At 32.0% G+C, this 15,641-nt stretch overlaps 1 protein-coding gene across 1 annotated transcript; it reads left to right on the top strand.

Annotated features, from left to right (window-relative positions):
- Positions 1-1,295: 1,295 nt before the first annotated feature.
- LOC132747557 (uncharacterized) lies at positions 1,296-4,231 on the top strand. Its single transcript, XM_060736967.1, has 2 exons — positions 1,296-1,705; positions 2,331-4,231. Exons 1-2 carry the CDS (start codon positions 1,473-1,475, stop codon positions 3,592-3,594), a joined length of 1,497 nt encoding a protein of 498 aa, XP_060592950.1. The 5' UTR covers positions 1,296-1,472; the 3' UTR covers positions 3,595-4,231.
- The last annotated feature ends 11,410 nt before the right edge of the window (positions 4,232-15,641 follow it).

Here is a 15,641-nt window from a genome sequence, read left to right as displayed (position 1 = left end):
AAGAAAAGTTTAGAAAAGTTTTCAAACTTGTAAGCTGTGGCATTTTAAAGACATAAGAAAAACTGGTTTAGAATCACGATGTGCCATACTAACAAAAGAGGGCTAGAACAAATATCACTATCGTTTAAAGATTTTGTCAGTCAGGAGACAGAATATAAGATAATAGATTCAAAAACAAAACATGGTTTTGCAACAGATCCAACTGTTAAATATCCAACTGGCAGGAACACACATTTCCAGTTAAAATGACAAACCCTGAATACAAGAAATATGGTCTGTAAAATGTGTGTTGCAAATAATTATAAACTATTCCGTTGTGATCTTTTTAAGCAACTAAATGTTCAACAGCGATGGGAGAGGTCAAAGCAACCAAACTTGAGTTTAAGATGCGGTAGACTTATATTTGCTGAGTGTGTGCCATATGATTGTCGTTGTCAAATTATATTACCGCGAAATGATTATGTGACAGAACTGATAGTAAAACATGAAAAAAAGGTAAACATAGTGGAACGAACTTTACACTTTCTTTGTTGTCTTTACAGTACTAGATAGTGACGGCAAGGGAAATTGAGAAAAATGCATGAATTGTCGGCGTCGAAAATGAAGGCTAGCAACGCAAATTATGGCTCCATTGCCATCAAGAACTGACATGCCTATGCTACCACAATGGATTACGGAGGACCATTTCATATAATATAAGGTCGTGGAAAATCTAGTGAAATACGTAATATTACGTAAAATATTCAATCAAGAAAATAGAATATAAACATATTTTTTCTTATAGTTTATAGCTATGTGACTAAGCACTTTTGTGTCCGCTTTCACAGCTTTACCTTTGCTCATCAAGGTCCTGGTATCTCGCATAATAGTGCCATAAGTACAAATATACACTTTGTTCTCCCTTGCTGTTCTTTAATCTTATACATTTGTAATTGGTGCTGTAAACAAATCAGGTTGAATTCCTTACTCAAAGAATTGTCACTCTTGCGATTGGCGTTGTCCTTTTGAATCACGATGCCATTGTCAAAAAATGTGAACAAGTGTGATTGTCACCGTCGCCCTCCTCCCCTTTTCGTCATGGATAGTTTTTTTTTGTTGTTTTTTTTTTTCAAAATGGATTTAAACCTATAGGAACATGACAATGTCCTTTGTTTCTCGTTTGCATTATATAGGTATAGATTAAGGAAAAATTGTATATCTAGAAACAAACATTAACATCTTCACAATTGTCATAGTACAGTCTTGAATGATTGTCTGTATTCATATTAATAAAGTCTACTATTTTACAGGTGATGCTATTTTTACCCGAGAACAACAGCAACGTTATAACAAGAAGAAAAGATTAATTGGTATAATCTGACAAATATACGTCACGTGTATTCGTGAGAATTTGACGCATTAAACAATTATCAGGAGTTTTCGCAACGCATGCATGAAAATATGATGTAAAAGAATAGGAAAAAAGGTTTGAAATGGCCTTGAATGAATCTATAATTCAGTTAATACGACAAGGAAATGAAGCAAAGCAAGACCTGTTTAAAAACAGTAGGTCTGCGGAGGATTCAGTACGAGCATTTCAAACAGAACAAAAGGAAAGAATTGATGAATTGGCTGAAAACACCATTTCTGGTATAAGAGAGGTTACAGAGAAGAAATGTGAGGCCCTAGATACAGTCATGCTAGAACTCACTGAAAATCTGAAAATGTAAGTAATTAGATCCAAATCAATTCCATATCTTCATTCTAAGGTTTTAATCAGAATATTTGTTATACTTTGTTCAAAATATATTTCGTATGTTAATAAAATAGAGAGAAAAAAACAACAGATTCTATAACGGACGCTCAATACGATTAGAATATTTGCCAGTTTAAGATGAAATAAATCTTCGTTAACGTCTCTTTATTGATGTTGTTTTATAATTATCTAACAATTAAGGCATGTTTTATACAAACAGCCATATACAATTTCAGAACAAGGTCATGTAAACTTGAGATACGCGGACTGCTTTACTTAGATTACATGAAATAGAGTCGTGAAAGATATCTGCGCGCATACTATTTCCTTAACAACTAACTTGCATTTTTCGGTTTTGGCAAATCCACATATACACAATGCATTATCTTAACACAGGGTCATTTAGCATTGTTAGGGAATCAATTATTGATTGATTATTGAATATTATACATCTTGATTTTGTAAATAATATAAGTTATAATCAGAAGTATAACGTATTATCTAGGCACTACATTTAAAGTTGAAGATTAAATGCAATAAACGTCTTTATTAAATACATAAACACTATATTTAATGTATCTATATGTATCCACAGGTTTTCAAAAGGATCCTATTCTGACAGAGACATTGATCAAGGTACAAAATATGTAGATTCTCTAAATATAGAATCCCTTCTTCAAGACACTGCTATTGATTTTGAAGGTGACCTTGACATAGCGGAGTCATTGCTGTCAGTTTCTCGTCTTGGTCGATATAGGATTGACTCAAAGGATTCTGAAACTAGCTCGTGTTATTATTCCACAGAAGAGACCGAGAAGAAGAAGCTTGTTTTACCATATTGTCAGCGTATAGGCTACCGTATACTCGACGAGCAAAGCTGGTGTTCAAGCTCAATGTCTTCTATATCTGATAACAACTTCTACGATGCTGACTATGTTAAAGGATCAAATGCCGTACTGGAAAACATGGGAAAGGAGCTCGACGTTCTGAATGTAAAGGATAAAGTTTTGAACATTTCAGCGAACAATTGTTTAGCCAGATATGTTGGTCAGTTTCACACATATAAACATAGGACTGCATGCGTTGTACCAGATATTACGATCATGGCCAACATGAATATTGTACTCATTGACCACTATCACAACAGTATACAGCTGTTTTCAGAGGAATTTAAAAGCCTCGATGAGAAGGTATGTTCATATCCAATAGGCTTGAGTAAGCTGAATGATAATCACGTGGTTGTAACACTACGCCGCACTGGGCAGCTAGCAATATTTCGGATCAACAAAACGAAGCTATTCTATCAACGATCGATAAGAATGAAATGTGATTCCTACCTTTGGCAAGTAACTTGCAAATCCTCAAAACTTTTCGTTGTATGTGACGAAAATAATGTACACGTGATTGGTCTTGATGGACAAGAGTTGAATGTAATAAGATCCGGCGTGTCACCGGAACTTGGCTACTTGCGTTACTTTGACGTTAACGATAAAGATCGACAAATATACGTGAATGAGCGACGTGGACTACGCTGTATCAATTTTAAAGGAAAATTTCAGTGGCTGTTTACGAACGAAGATTTCCCTGAGAGTGAGCGAGATAGTCGTGGACATTCCATCGAAGATGTTTGTTACTTTGATGGCATTATTCTAGCAACGCACTGGACTCTGAATAAGATTTTTCAAATTTCATTAAGTGGTAAATTTCTTCGAAATGTAATTGTAGATAATTTGGAGCATCCACGTATTTTGTCCATTCTTGGAACAAGGCTAGTCGTTACACAGTTTAATCCTGCGAACAAATCAGCTGATAGGAGCATAGTTAAGGTATTTGAAATAGATGACCTGTCGAAATCATAATTCTAACGTTCGTTTTGTGTAGATGTTCAAAATGTCAAAGACAACCGAAATGCTCTTTATTCATATCAAAGACTTTCACTAAAGACAAATTAAATAACAAGTTCCTCTATTCTAAAACTGGGTTAAAAAACGTTCATACGTTATCAAACAATAGTATAAAAACGTAAGTAAATATTCTGTTGCAGTTCAGATGCGCCAGCGTGTATAATTGCAAAAGCATTATCTATATAGTCCTTAAAGAACGTCCAAAATAGCAAATTTTAAAATTTTATAGGCCCTTTGAGCATGAAATGGTGTATTTTGAATTTAGAAACAGGCAATGTAAAAAGATGTTTTTCCCTTAACGAGAAAACAATGGACGGACGGAACAAAGTAAAATAGAATTTTGGAAGAGGTTATGAGTGATAAACTACAAGTCATTTAAACCAGTGTGGTATACACTCTATTGCCTTATTTTATAGTATAAAGAAGAAACATCGTCTATGTTTTAACAAAGAATGAGATGGACTGTATTTCGACAGAGAAGTAATTTTTTTGGATCCGTTTACTTTATTGATGATTTTATTTGAAATCATATGTATCGATGTTCCTTACTCATTGTTGTATATGTTATGTTGTGAAATAAAAATAAATGATAGCATTTTTGTATTCACTGATGTTCAAACACATTAAAACATTGAATCTTTATTTCTTGCATTGATCAGCTGAGGTACTTAACACAGAGAGATATGCAAAAGATAATTAAGAAATATACTAAAAAATTAATTAAAAATCGTTATTTGTGTTCAATTCTAAACCAGATATGAGTGAAAAGCGTTGCAGCGCTTTTGAGTCATTTTTCATTAACGAGTGAGCATTTTGCACACACGTTTTTGGTCTACGCCTGCATCAAATAAAATATTGATATCGAAACCTTATTTCCAGTCCCATCAAGTCATAAAAACTTAGTGAAGTCTCTTAAATAAGCATAGAGTGCAAAAGAGGTAGAATATATATGTTCAATATGCTGCGATAAGAAAGACTTGCCAATTAATTCATACCTTTGAGTGAAAACTGTATTATATAACTTCTTTTGATAACGAACTAAACGCTTCAGTATTTTTTGCATGTATTTAATTATAAAAAATGACTTAAAGATTCGTTTCAATTATTTAAAAGCTAGCTGACAGATGATTCTTGTAGAGTGATGATAAGTCATGGCAACAAAAGTTCAAAAAAAGACCTTCTTCATTTACGGGTGGAGGAAGACCTTAACTTTGTTATGCCGGGTATGACCCAATATCTGTGCAGAACGACGACATTCTTTCAGCTAGCTGAAAAGTATCCTCTTCGGAAAGAACCAAAAGTCTTGAGGAAGTTTATCAAAAAGCGGCTGTAACATATTGGTGTTGTTAAGCACTTTTGTTAAGCTGTAATTTGGAAGAGTTGGTATGCATAAAGACATAAACAAACATGCTGAATTGTGTGTTTTATAGCTTTAGTGATAAAAATATCTAAGGGTCATATCGAAAAAATATCTGATCCTATCAAGGGAGGTAACTTGTGTTAACAAAATTTTGACATAGTTGAAGATTTACCTCCGCTGTTATTCTTAAACATGTATCACTGTGATAAACTGATATTTAATAATAAACTATTTTTACAAACCATAAAGCAATGATTGAAAGTTTTTTGGTTTGGTAGACATTTAAATTATTAACAGGCAGTCAGACTGTGTAGGTGATTTTATCATAAACTATCAATTAAAAATCAATTAGCATGAATTAAACACATAACAATAAATATGTCAAGCTCAATGAACAATCTGATAAGAAATATTGAAAAGAAAATAAGTTAAAAATTCGGTTTCGACTTATGAAATAACACATTGCCAGTTGTAATTTAAATAATATTATATTCCTTTAAAGTTACTCATCATAAAATACTAATAGGCGACGTTTGATATATTTATCTGTGTGTGCTACTTTTTTTTTAACTTTGATAATTAATATTTTATTCAGGCAATGATGTTTTTAAAATTACAAAATCTAAATATAATATACTTGATTTGATATTTTCCATGCTTCTTAAACTAAATCATGTATTCTGATTAAAATTAGTGTTGTCAATAGATGAAAATAATATAAATGAAAATGTGAAATATTATTATGGGCTACGGACGGTTATAAATTTAAATTTTAAGTAATAATTTTATGTTATGTGCGATTAAAGATTGATTTAACAGTTTTTATCACCAAATTTCTACTGCGTGATTAACGCAATAACGGCTATTTTTCCTTATTTTGACCTGTGTGGATTGCTAGAGCTGTTGTGATATGTAAATTATTTTCTTTGGTCAGTTCACAATATTTTTCTTTTAAATGCATTTTTTAAAAAAAATCATGAATCTGATGGGATGCTGACTAAGAAGATAGCATATATAAAATGTCTACATGTCCATTATAAAAAAAGTTTCTGAATCAGTATATTTCAGTTTATTAATTTATTAAACTTAAAGGTAAAGTTATTTTCAGAAAAAATAGTTGTAACCCAATTAATGGCTGGTACTCACAATGGAGTTCATAAAAGACAAATATTTTAGTCACTAGACCACAACTCCTCATTACGAGCAGACATATATCAATTAAAATTAAAATTCATTTCAAAATCAATTTAGGAAAACTGTATACGAAAATACATAGGCAACAAAATTAATATATTATTCGTCACTCCAGACTGTATTTGATTTCAGGACACTAGTATAATTTCAAGGTCTGCATCAGAAAAAATAAGATGCAGATCTAAGCGACTTATTAAAACGGCGTTTCGGATAACAACGCATCATTTTCTCGTTAGCTAAAAATAAATCTTGATACGGCCTCCCGGTCTCAAGGATATATCCTGAATCTAAATCTGTATCGTCCGCCACTTTGTTCAAGTCATAAATGATGTTATCTGTCGCTGCACAGGACAATATGTCCGTTCTACCATCAGTTTTAACAATGCTTTACAATTAAACAAAATATATCAAATTTCCTGTAAACCTGTTCACTCTTTGTTGATAATTTGTATATTTTTTCCATCATCTTTTTATATATAATTACATTTTATTTATTACTATGCACAGAACGTATAGTCATGTTGACAGTATTAATTTAAAATGATCTATATTTCCCGAAGTTCTTAATGATATTAGATCTAAAAGATGAAAGAAAAGACCGCAATATGGCGACACTGCGTGTACAAAACTCCCTTTGATATATCGCAAGGACGCTACACAAAATCTTATCTTTGTATCTCTTAGACTTTTGAAAATAAAGAACTTCAACATCAGTATTGAATGGTTCTTTTTATACCCATATCTTAAACGAAACCTTAGCCACATTTTTGCAACATTTTGTTGAAGTCTGCTGACAAAAACTGTGTCTCTGTCCTGTATATTTTAACTTAATGTTAACAATGCAATCAAGCAAGATGAAATTCCAATATTTTTTTATTCATGTATGTGTTTCCAGGGAAAAGATACATAACCTATACAGTGGTGTTGATTAAGGCCAAAGTGTATATTTTACTGAACTGTAACAGAATAAGATATCTAGTAATAAGTAGTGGTACATAGATTGAATTTTGTTCTTTTTGATATTGTCAGATAATATGGTTTTTTACTTTAACACATAAGTTTTTGTGAGATGTAATGTTTTTGTGCTATTTAATGTTTCTTTTCTGATGTTTTAGTTGTTTTTTATTTCCTTTTCAGTATTTAATTTTAAGTTATTTTATATATTTATTTATTGATTTTTTTTTTTGAAAACAATTGGAACAGAAAGAAAAAATATTTACATGCTTGTTTGAAACGGGATTTTTATACAATTCCGTGTGGACACCTATAAATATTTACATTCATGCGGAACTTAAAATGAGACATGTCAAAAATTGCATCGTCATTATAAAAACGTAAAATATCTGTTTTATAATTATATAAAATATCTAATCAAGAATCTTGTAATTCTTCTTATTTAAGCCTCACTTTCCATATTACAAACATCACCAGGTAAAAAAAGGGATGAGATATAAAAAAAAAATAACCCCAACTGCAAATTCAAATGCACGTCAGTCTGCAATTAAAGAGAATGTCTTAAGAAACTAATTTGATTTTTCTTTAATAACGCTCGGTAAAGACATCTGCCCGCACCGTTGCTGTTTTACATGGGGACATAAAAAGTAACATATGAATATTAAGGCTTTAAGGAGTCATCCTTGCGTTATCCCAGCGTCGAAATTGAATGTTAGGTACGAGAGCTAAAATCTTTTACCGCCGTTTTGAATGGTTCATTAGACCGTTTTTGAAAGTTTTTGATATGCAAGAAAAAGTTTAAGCAAAAGCCCAAGATCAGAAAATTTGTAATTCATAAAAATTCGTTTCGTCTTTTGTGATTTGGGTTAATTCTACTATAAAAGCCCGATCCAAGAGGTCGTTAAAGTGCAATTTATGTTTTATATTCAATCCACAAAGGTGGGATAAGGTATTATAAGAAACACGCGACTTAAGTAGAGGCATTGTACCTGCACGTGGGTATGATTTGTCCATGTCGTTTTTGTAATAAAACAAGAAATATAATGACAATGCCGGCGAGTGTTGCTAGGTGAATTCCTACAGAATAGTTACGAACTCGGATCAAAAATATAAAATTGCATTTCTGTATGACATTGTATAATCGCATCATTCTATTAAATGCTTACATACAAATTCCATGTTTAAATGAGGTAGGACTATAAGGTCAGACGCCTCGTGACAAGCACGCGCACACCAACGCTTTGTCTCCAAGGTAACTTCAAACGTTTAACATAAGTTTAAATTACTTTTAGATACCACACATTTAAACGACAAACAACACTATCATATCGTTATCATTGATATATATAGTATTTAAAAGCATTATGTAAATAGAACTGATACGCGTAGGAATACAAACTTTTGACAGCTCCTTTTTAGTAAAATTTATTTGATAACATAGTAATGAAGAGGGCAAAAATTCATTTTGATGTTTAAATAGTTTGATGTTTAAATACTGAGATATAAAATACGATGTATGGAGATTTTACAACTGATAAATGACATCCAAACCGATATATGTAAAAAGGGCAAACAAAATATGCAACATATTTAAATTTACGATACGCCTTAAATGCCCATTATGCCCCAGAAATTCTTTTATTTTATATCTCAGACATTTTTGTTTTTTTTGGTGTCTTGTTATAGTTTCCAGAAAGTTACTTATTTGCTAATTACTTTAACTATCTTTTGCTTCAGGTGCCTTTTGGCAATTAGTGTAAATATAGTGATTTAATATTTTGTATGGAAGTCAAAATACTTTCTTTACATGTTGTTACTTTTGTGACAAATAAATTCACATTCAGCACTACTTTCTTTAGGTGGTAAACAACTAACATGTTCTAAAATAATCTAAAGTAATAAAAATCATGTTTTGCTCTTTCTGAAAAGGAAATATTCATTCAGGGTTGCCAGCACTTTGGTGAAATAAAATTCCCTGACTTTTCCCTGACTTTTCACTGACCAATTCATGTTTTTCACTGACCAAAATCGTCAAACACATAAATGGCCCCCTGACCTCCCCTATAGCTGTCCAATCCTCCCATTATATTTTTGCATGTAAACTTGTATTTATTTTCCAAAATATAAAACATTTACATCAAAGTAATGATTCAAACATTGTGTTCTACTATTCTTAACTATTTCTATTCAAACGCAGTGTGACTTTTGGTCAGTGAAACATATGACATGAAAATCAGAAGAATCATAATGTAAGCATCTGTATTAGAAATCACATAAGTCACTCTTTCCTTCCTAGTAGTAACACATAAAACACCAAGACTATAAGAGTAATACTTGTATGACAAAACTTAAAATTCAAACATCTCTAAACTATAAGAACAATAAACATTTAACACAGTTACTTGTATAAGGCATCATGATAAACTCCACCGATTGTGAAAACAAGAACATAGGACATTTTGGCATATCATGAAATAATCACTATAAAATTAAAGACTTTGAATGAGTGAAGTAAGTTAGTGTGAAAAAAAGTTAGTGTGAAAAACATAGCATTGCATAATTTAACCAGTTTCCATCATGTTTGCAAGGCAAATCCTCTTGTACAATTTCTTAGTGTCAAAGCAAAAAGCAAAGTTCTAAGGGCTTTTTATTACTAACAAAATCTAGTCAGTATACATGTATACCAAACTACAATATTGGCATATAACCTGCTTTGCTTTTTGCTTTGACACTAAGAAATTGTACAAGAGGATTTGTCTTGCAAACATGATGGAAACTGGTTAAATTATGCAACAGAAATTACATATTAGTCAGCTCTGGAGGCAAGGGCTGCAAAGCTTTTCAGTCTTTACGTTGAATGATGTTCTAAGGTAAATAATGGGTATTATAATCACTAAGTTAACATAAAATGCTTCTTAATATCACAGTTTACTGTTATTTGAATTTAATGCTTAACTGTGAGAGTGATAAAGTCAAATATTAAATGCTTAAAGACTGCCATAGCCAAGAAAGACCTTCAATGCGTAAATTTTTCGACCTTTGAAATAATTTTTCCCTGACTTTTCACTGACATTTCAGGATTTTCATTTTTCACTGACTAAATTTCAAAATTCCCTGACAATTCCCTGACCTTGAAAAAATACCCAATTTCCCTGACTTTTCAAGTCTGCTGGCAACCCTGTCATTCGTTTCTGAGGAATAAAGCATCTTTAAAAGTCTAACAAACTAAACTAAAAAAAGTAAAAGGAATGTAAAACCTAAGATATCAATAAAAAGATATTTGTTATCAATGTGTTATGACCATGCAACCATTAATTGCGTTCGTTAAAATAAACTGTACTTTTAACAGATAGGAAGCAAAAATACATTGTACTTTCAAACAGTAAACAGTTTTTATAATACTTGGTCCTGTCATCTAACACTGTATCAGCGGATACCTTTATAAAGACAATTTGGTTCATTAAAGTCACCAACGATATTATACAGAAGCATATGAAAGAGTTATATATGTTTTTGTTTGTTTGGGTTTTTTTTGGTCCACATTTTGAATTTATAAAAAGAAACTAGATTATTACATTATTATGAAATTCGATGATTTTTTTATTTTATTTATTTTTATTTATTTATTTATTTATTTATTATCCCCCGCCGAAAAAATTTCGGCGGAGGATATAGAAATAGTCTCCGTCCGTCCGTCCGACCTTCCGTCCTTCCGTCCGTCCGTCCGTCCTTCCGTCCGACATTTTTGTCCGTAGCATATCTCTAAAAGTATTTGAGTTATCAACTTGAAACTTCATAGGTGGATAGACCTCATTGAGGAGGTGTGCAGTGCACAAGAATGATAACTCTACCTTGCATGATTTTTGAGTTATTGCCCTTTGTTATTTTTTCAAAAATTGATTTTTTGTCCAGAGCATAACTCCAAAAGCCTATGAGATATTAACATGAAACTTCATAGGTGCATAGATCTCACTCAGGAGGTGTGCAATGCACAAGAATGATAACTCTACCTTTCATAATTTTTTTGAGTTATTGCCCTTTGTTATTTTTCATACCTAATTTTTCACCTGAGTGGAGCATAACTCAAAAAAGTGTTTGAGATATCAACATGAAATGTTATAGGTGGATAGATCTTATTGAGGAGGAATGTTGTGCGCAAGAATGATTACTCTTCCCTATACAATTTTTGAGTTATTACCCTTTTTTTCATGCTATTTTGTCCAGAGCTTATCTCAAAAAAGTATTTGAGGTATCAACTTGAAAACTTCAAATGTGGATGGATCTCATTGAGGAGGAGTGCAGTGCTTAAGAATGATAACTCTACCTGCATTATTTTTGAGTTATTGCCCTTTGTTATTTTTCAAAATTAATTTTTGTCCAGAGCATAACTCAAAAAAGCCTTTGAGATATCAAAATGAAACTTCATAGGTGCATAGATGTCACTCAGGAGGTGTGCCCTGCACAAGAATGATAAACTCTACCTTTTATAATTTTTTGAGTTATTGCTCTTTGTTCTTTTTCATACTTTATTTTTTCAATTCAATTTTTTTTCTCAAAAAGTATTTGAGGTATCAACTTGAAACTTCATAGGTGGATAGATTTTACTGAGGAGGGATGCAGCACAGCAAGAATGATAACCTACCCTGCATTATTTTTCAGTAATTGCCCTTTGTTATTTTCAGCCATCAGTATTCACATAGGTTTTCAAATCTGTAATCACTATAGCCATCAGTTTTCATTACCAAAAGACCTCTTAAAATGGGAATTATTTCCGCTCTAACTACATATACATTCTTCCAATGAGCAAAACACATTCGGCGGGGGATGGCCATGTTGACATGGCTTCTTGTTTATTTATTTATTTCATTTATTTATTTATTTATTTATTTATTTATTTATTTTATTTATTTATTTATTTATTTATTCATTTATTTATTTATCTATCTATTTATTTAAGAATAACATCGGCCTGAGAGGTGTATATCGGCTATTTAACACCGGTTTTTGGAGTTTTGATGCGTAGGATTTGACCACGAAGGCCGTAGGCCTAAACGTCAGCTTTGTTTATGAATGAGTTGTTTTACTTACGGATGACGTCATTACGCTGCTTACGGATTGGCGCCGTTTTGTCAAAATATTTATTAATTGATATGGATTAAATATGTGGCGTTAGTGTATGTGAGATATTATTTCGGTATTGTATAAAAAGAAAACATTATAAGAACTGAAATATAAATAAAAAAGTTTTTTATTGTCGCTTTAAAAAGGTCTTTTTTTAAACTATATATAATTCGAGGGTGAAAAACATAAAAGCCGCATATACAAGTAGTCCCAAACCAGTGTTTTATTGGCAGTTTAACACCGTTTTTTTTCCTTCTTTGTCTATTAGAGAAAATCACGTGGAGTGATAGAATTATTTATTTATTTATTTATTTAGGTATTAATTAAATTAATTAATTTATTTATTTATTTTGGTTGGAGTTTATGTTCGCATCAACACTACCGTACCAGTCACTTGGCGACTTTCTAGCTTAACTGATGAAGGAAGACCTCATGTGGTTCTCCCTGTATTATTACAACTACGTAGAACCATCGACGTTCAGTAATCAAAACAATATCTAAAACGGAAAAGTTCTATATTTATTAAATCGATGATGAAAAAAAACAAAGCGGACATTGAGCTAAAGACTGATAAAAGATACGTTGCAAAATTCAATTTTACAGATTTTAGTAACTCCTAAAATTACTGTTCCCAAATCTATGCATTCATCAAATGTATTTAAAGATGTTGGTTGCAATAAATTTCCTGACGCTTTTGTCAAACAATATACAACGATTTTTCCGAAATTTCTTTTTCGTTCTCTTGAGTGAACATAAATTTTGCACTGTCAGACCTACACATATATATATATCAAGTATATAATTATCTAAGTCAGGAAAATAAGACATCTATTTCAACATTTCAAAATCAATCTTTTAAATTTAGATTCTAGAAGTCAACTTCTTTTATATCTTATTAGCAATTTATAAGCAATTTACATCAGTCATTGTTCCTGTTTTTAGTTTATCATTTATTTTTTCATTCTATAGTTAGATATGTTTTGACTTGAATGTTAGCTTGAATAATAGCACGAGGCGGTATTTTTAGAGTCATTAATCACAATTATTGTTGACATTCAGCATGTCTTTACACATAACAAATCAAAATGATATCTTTCTTTTTTGATATATCAGAAGGGGACGATAATGAATTCGTTATCTTGTCACTATTTCTACTGATGTTATCTTCAATAATCAGCGGCGAATGCTCAATAAATGCACGAGACTGAATAAATACATTCATTTACTTTTTCTTTAAACTGTATACCTGCATAATTCTATCTGTTAAAATCTATGCTTTCAATGCATTTGATATTACTTTAAGGAAATGTTTTTTACACTAGATATATCTTTGTATCACCTTGAAAAGGCTGTGTGTGGTTTTGAGAATTAAACTTAACATTTCAAGGAATGAAATGTGAAATAAAATAATCCAGATATTAAAGAGACATATGATATATTATGATCAAATTCCGTATAGATATATTGAAATGTGGATGAAGTATAACATTGTGGCATTACTGATCCATAGGCTGCTCCATCAAATGTAATAATAAATACCAACATGTGGAAACAACTATCACAAAAAGATAGGCTCCTACAAACAGAACATGCAGCATTTTTATTACTGACGAGATGAGTGGTCATCTTTTCAGCAAAAAGAACCTGCAAAGAAACACAACAAATCCACCAATGTTTAATTTCCTGTCTTTAACCGCAAACGATATGCCCCTTGTTGATGAGGGGTTGCCTTTACAGGTTGAGGCATCAGATCTGCAGCTACCGTTTAGTCAGAGGCAAACTAAATGGGATCGAATAACTGGAGCCTATGTATATCTAAGCAGGTGAGGTGGTTTTTGACTTCTGGTGTTGCTTTAATATTGATACCCTGGAGATAAGAAAAAATTATATTGTCCCGTTTTGCTGCCATATGACCTAAACTGTGTTGCTGCAAACAACATGAAACGCTGTCAACATTTTCGATAACAAATGAAAGAGTTATCTATAATATGGAAAAATTCATATATTTAATTATGCTTAATTCTGTACAAAAGTGTACGGGTGGCTACGAACATGAACCATTATTGTCATTTATATTGCTAAATCAAACCGACCAACCATTAAAAATTTTCAATTTTACATAACATTTGAAATATGGGCTATATTGAAACTATATTTCAATATCGGAGAAAAAGGCTTGAACTGTTAACTTGCGCCATTATTTGTTTCAGAAAAAATACCTTTTTTATTTTGGGACCGCGAAGAGGAAAACGAATGAAGACTGTTTTTTTATTCTCAAACCGAATATTGTTAATGCCATTTGAACAATTAGAAATCAGAAGGGCAGTTTTTTACCTATCTTTTTGTATGAACGGACAGGTTCTGTATTATGTTTCATCCCATGTGATCGTTTCGCCTGCTGTACAGTACCTGCTGGTCGAGACACAAGATTATATAATTGTGCCATTTGAGCACAAATTGAACATCAGTTTTTTGTGCAATTGCGCAAACTAAGGAAGTCCATTCAAATCACGTAAATTCTACGAACATCACGTGCAGGGCGCAACAGTTTTTTGTTTATCATTTGTCGCGTGCAGCCGGGTATTCCTGTTAAATGACAATCAAACAGCACGCGTTGTCACCAGAATATTTCGCCTAACTGGTACTTTAAGGATATTAAGGCTTTAAGGAGTCATCCTTGCGTTATCCCAGCGTCGAAATTGAATGTTAGGTACGAGAGCTAAAATCTTTTACCGCCGTTTTGAATGGTTCATTAGACCGTTTTTGAAAGTTTTTGATATGCAAGAAAAAGTTTAAGCAAAAGCCCAAGATCAGAAAATTTGTAATTCATAAAAATTCGTTTCGTCTTTTGTGATTTGGGTTAATTCTACTATAAAAGCCCGATCCAAGAGGTCGTTAAAGTGCAATTTATGTTTTATATTCAATCCACAAAGGTGGGATAAGGTATTATAAGAAACACGCGACTTAAGTAGAGGCATTGTACCTGCACGTGGGTATGATTTGTCCATGTCGTTTTTGTAATAAAACAAGAAATATAATGACAATGCCGGCGAGTGTTGCTAGGTGAATTCCTACAGAATAGTTACGAACTCGGATCAAAAATATAAAATTGCATTTATGTATGACATTGTATAATCGCATCATTCTATTAAATGCTTACATACAAATTCCATGTTTAAATGAGGTAGGACTATAAGGCCAGACGCCTCGTGACAAGCACGCGCACACCATCGCTTTGTCTCCAAGGTAACTTCAAACGTTTAACATAAGTTTAAATTACTTTTAGATACCACACATTTAAACGACAAACAACACTATCATATCGTTATCATTGATATATATAGTATTTAAAAGCATTATGTAAATAGAACTG

The sequence above is a fragment of the Ruditapes philippinarum genome, unplaced genomic scaffold, assembly GCF_026571515.1.
Source record: "Ruditapes philippinarum isolate M1 unplaced genomic scaffold, ASM2657151v2 ctg205_1_1_1_1, whole genome shotgun sequence".
NCBI lineage: Eukaryota > Metazoa > Mollusca > Bivalvia > Venerida > Veneridae > Ruditapes > Ruditapes philippinarum.
Note: the sequence above shows the minus strand (reverse complement) of the source record. Positions and strands in the feature narration are given on the sequence as shown.

Bases quoted from the DNA above. Each gene is read 5' to 3' on its own strand.
- LOC132747557 (XM_060736967.1), top strand. From the start codon at position 1,473: ATGGCCTTGAATGAATCTATAATTCAGTTAATACGACAAGGAAATGAA. The intron at 1,706-2,330 runs GTAAGTAATTAG...ATGTATCCACAG, and splicing joins CTCACTGAAAATCTGAAAAT to GTTTTCAAAAGGATCCTATT.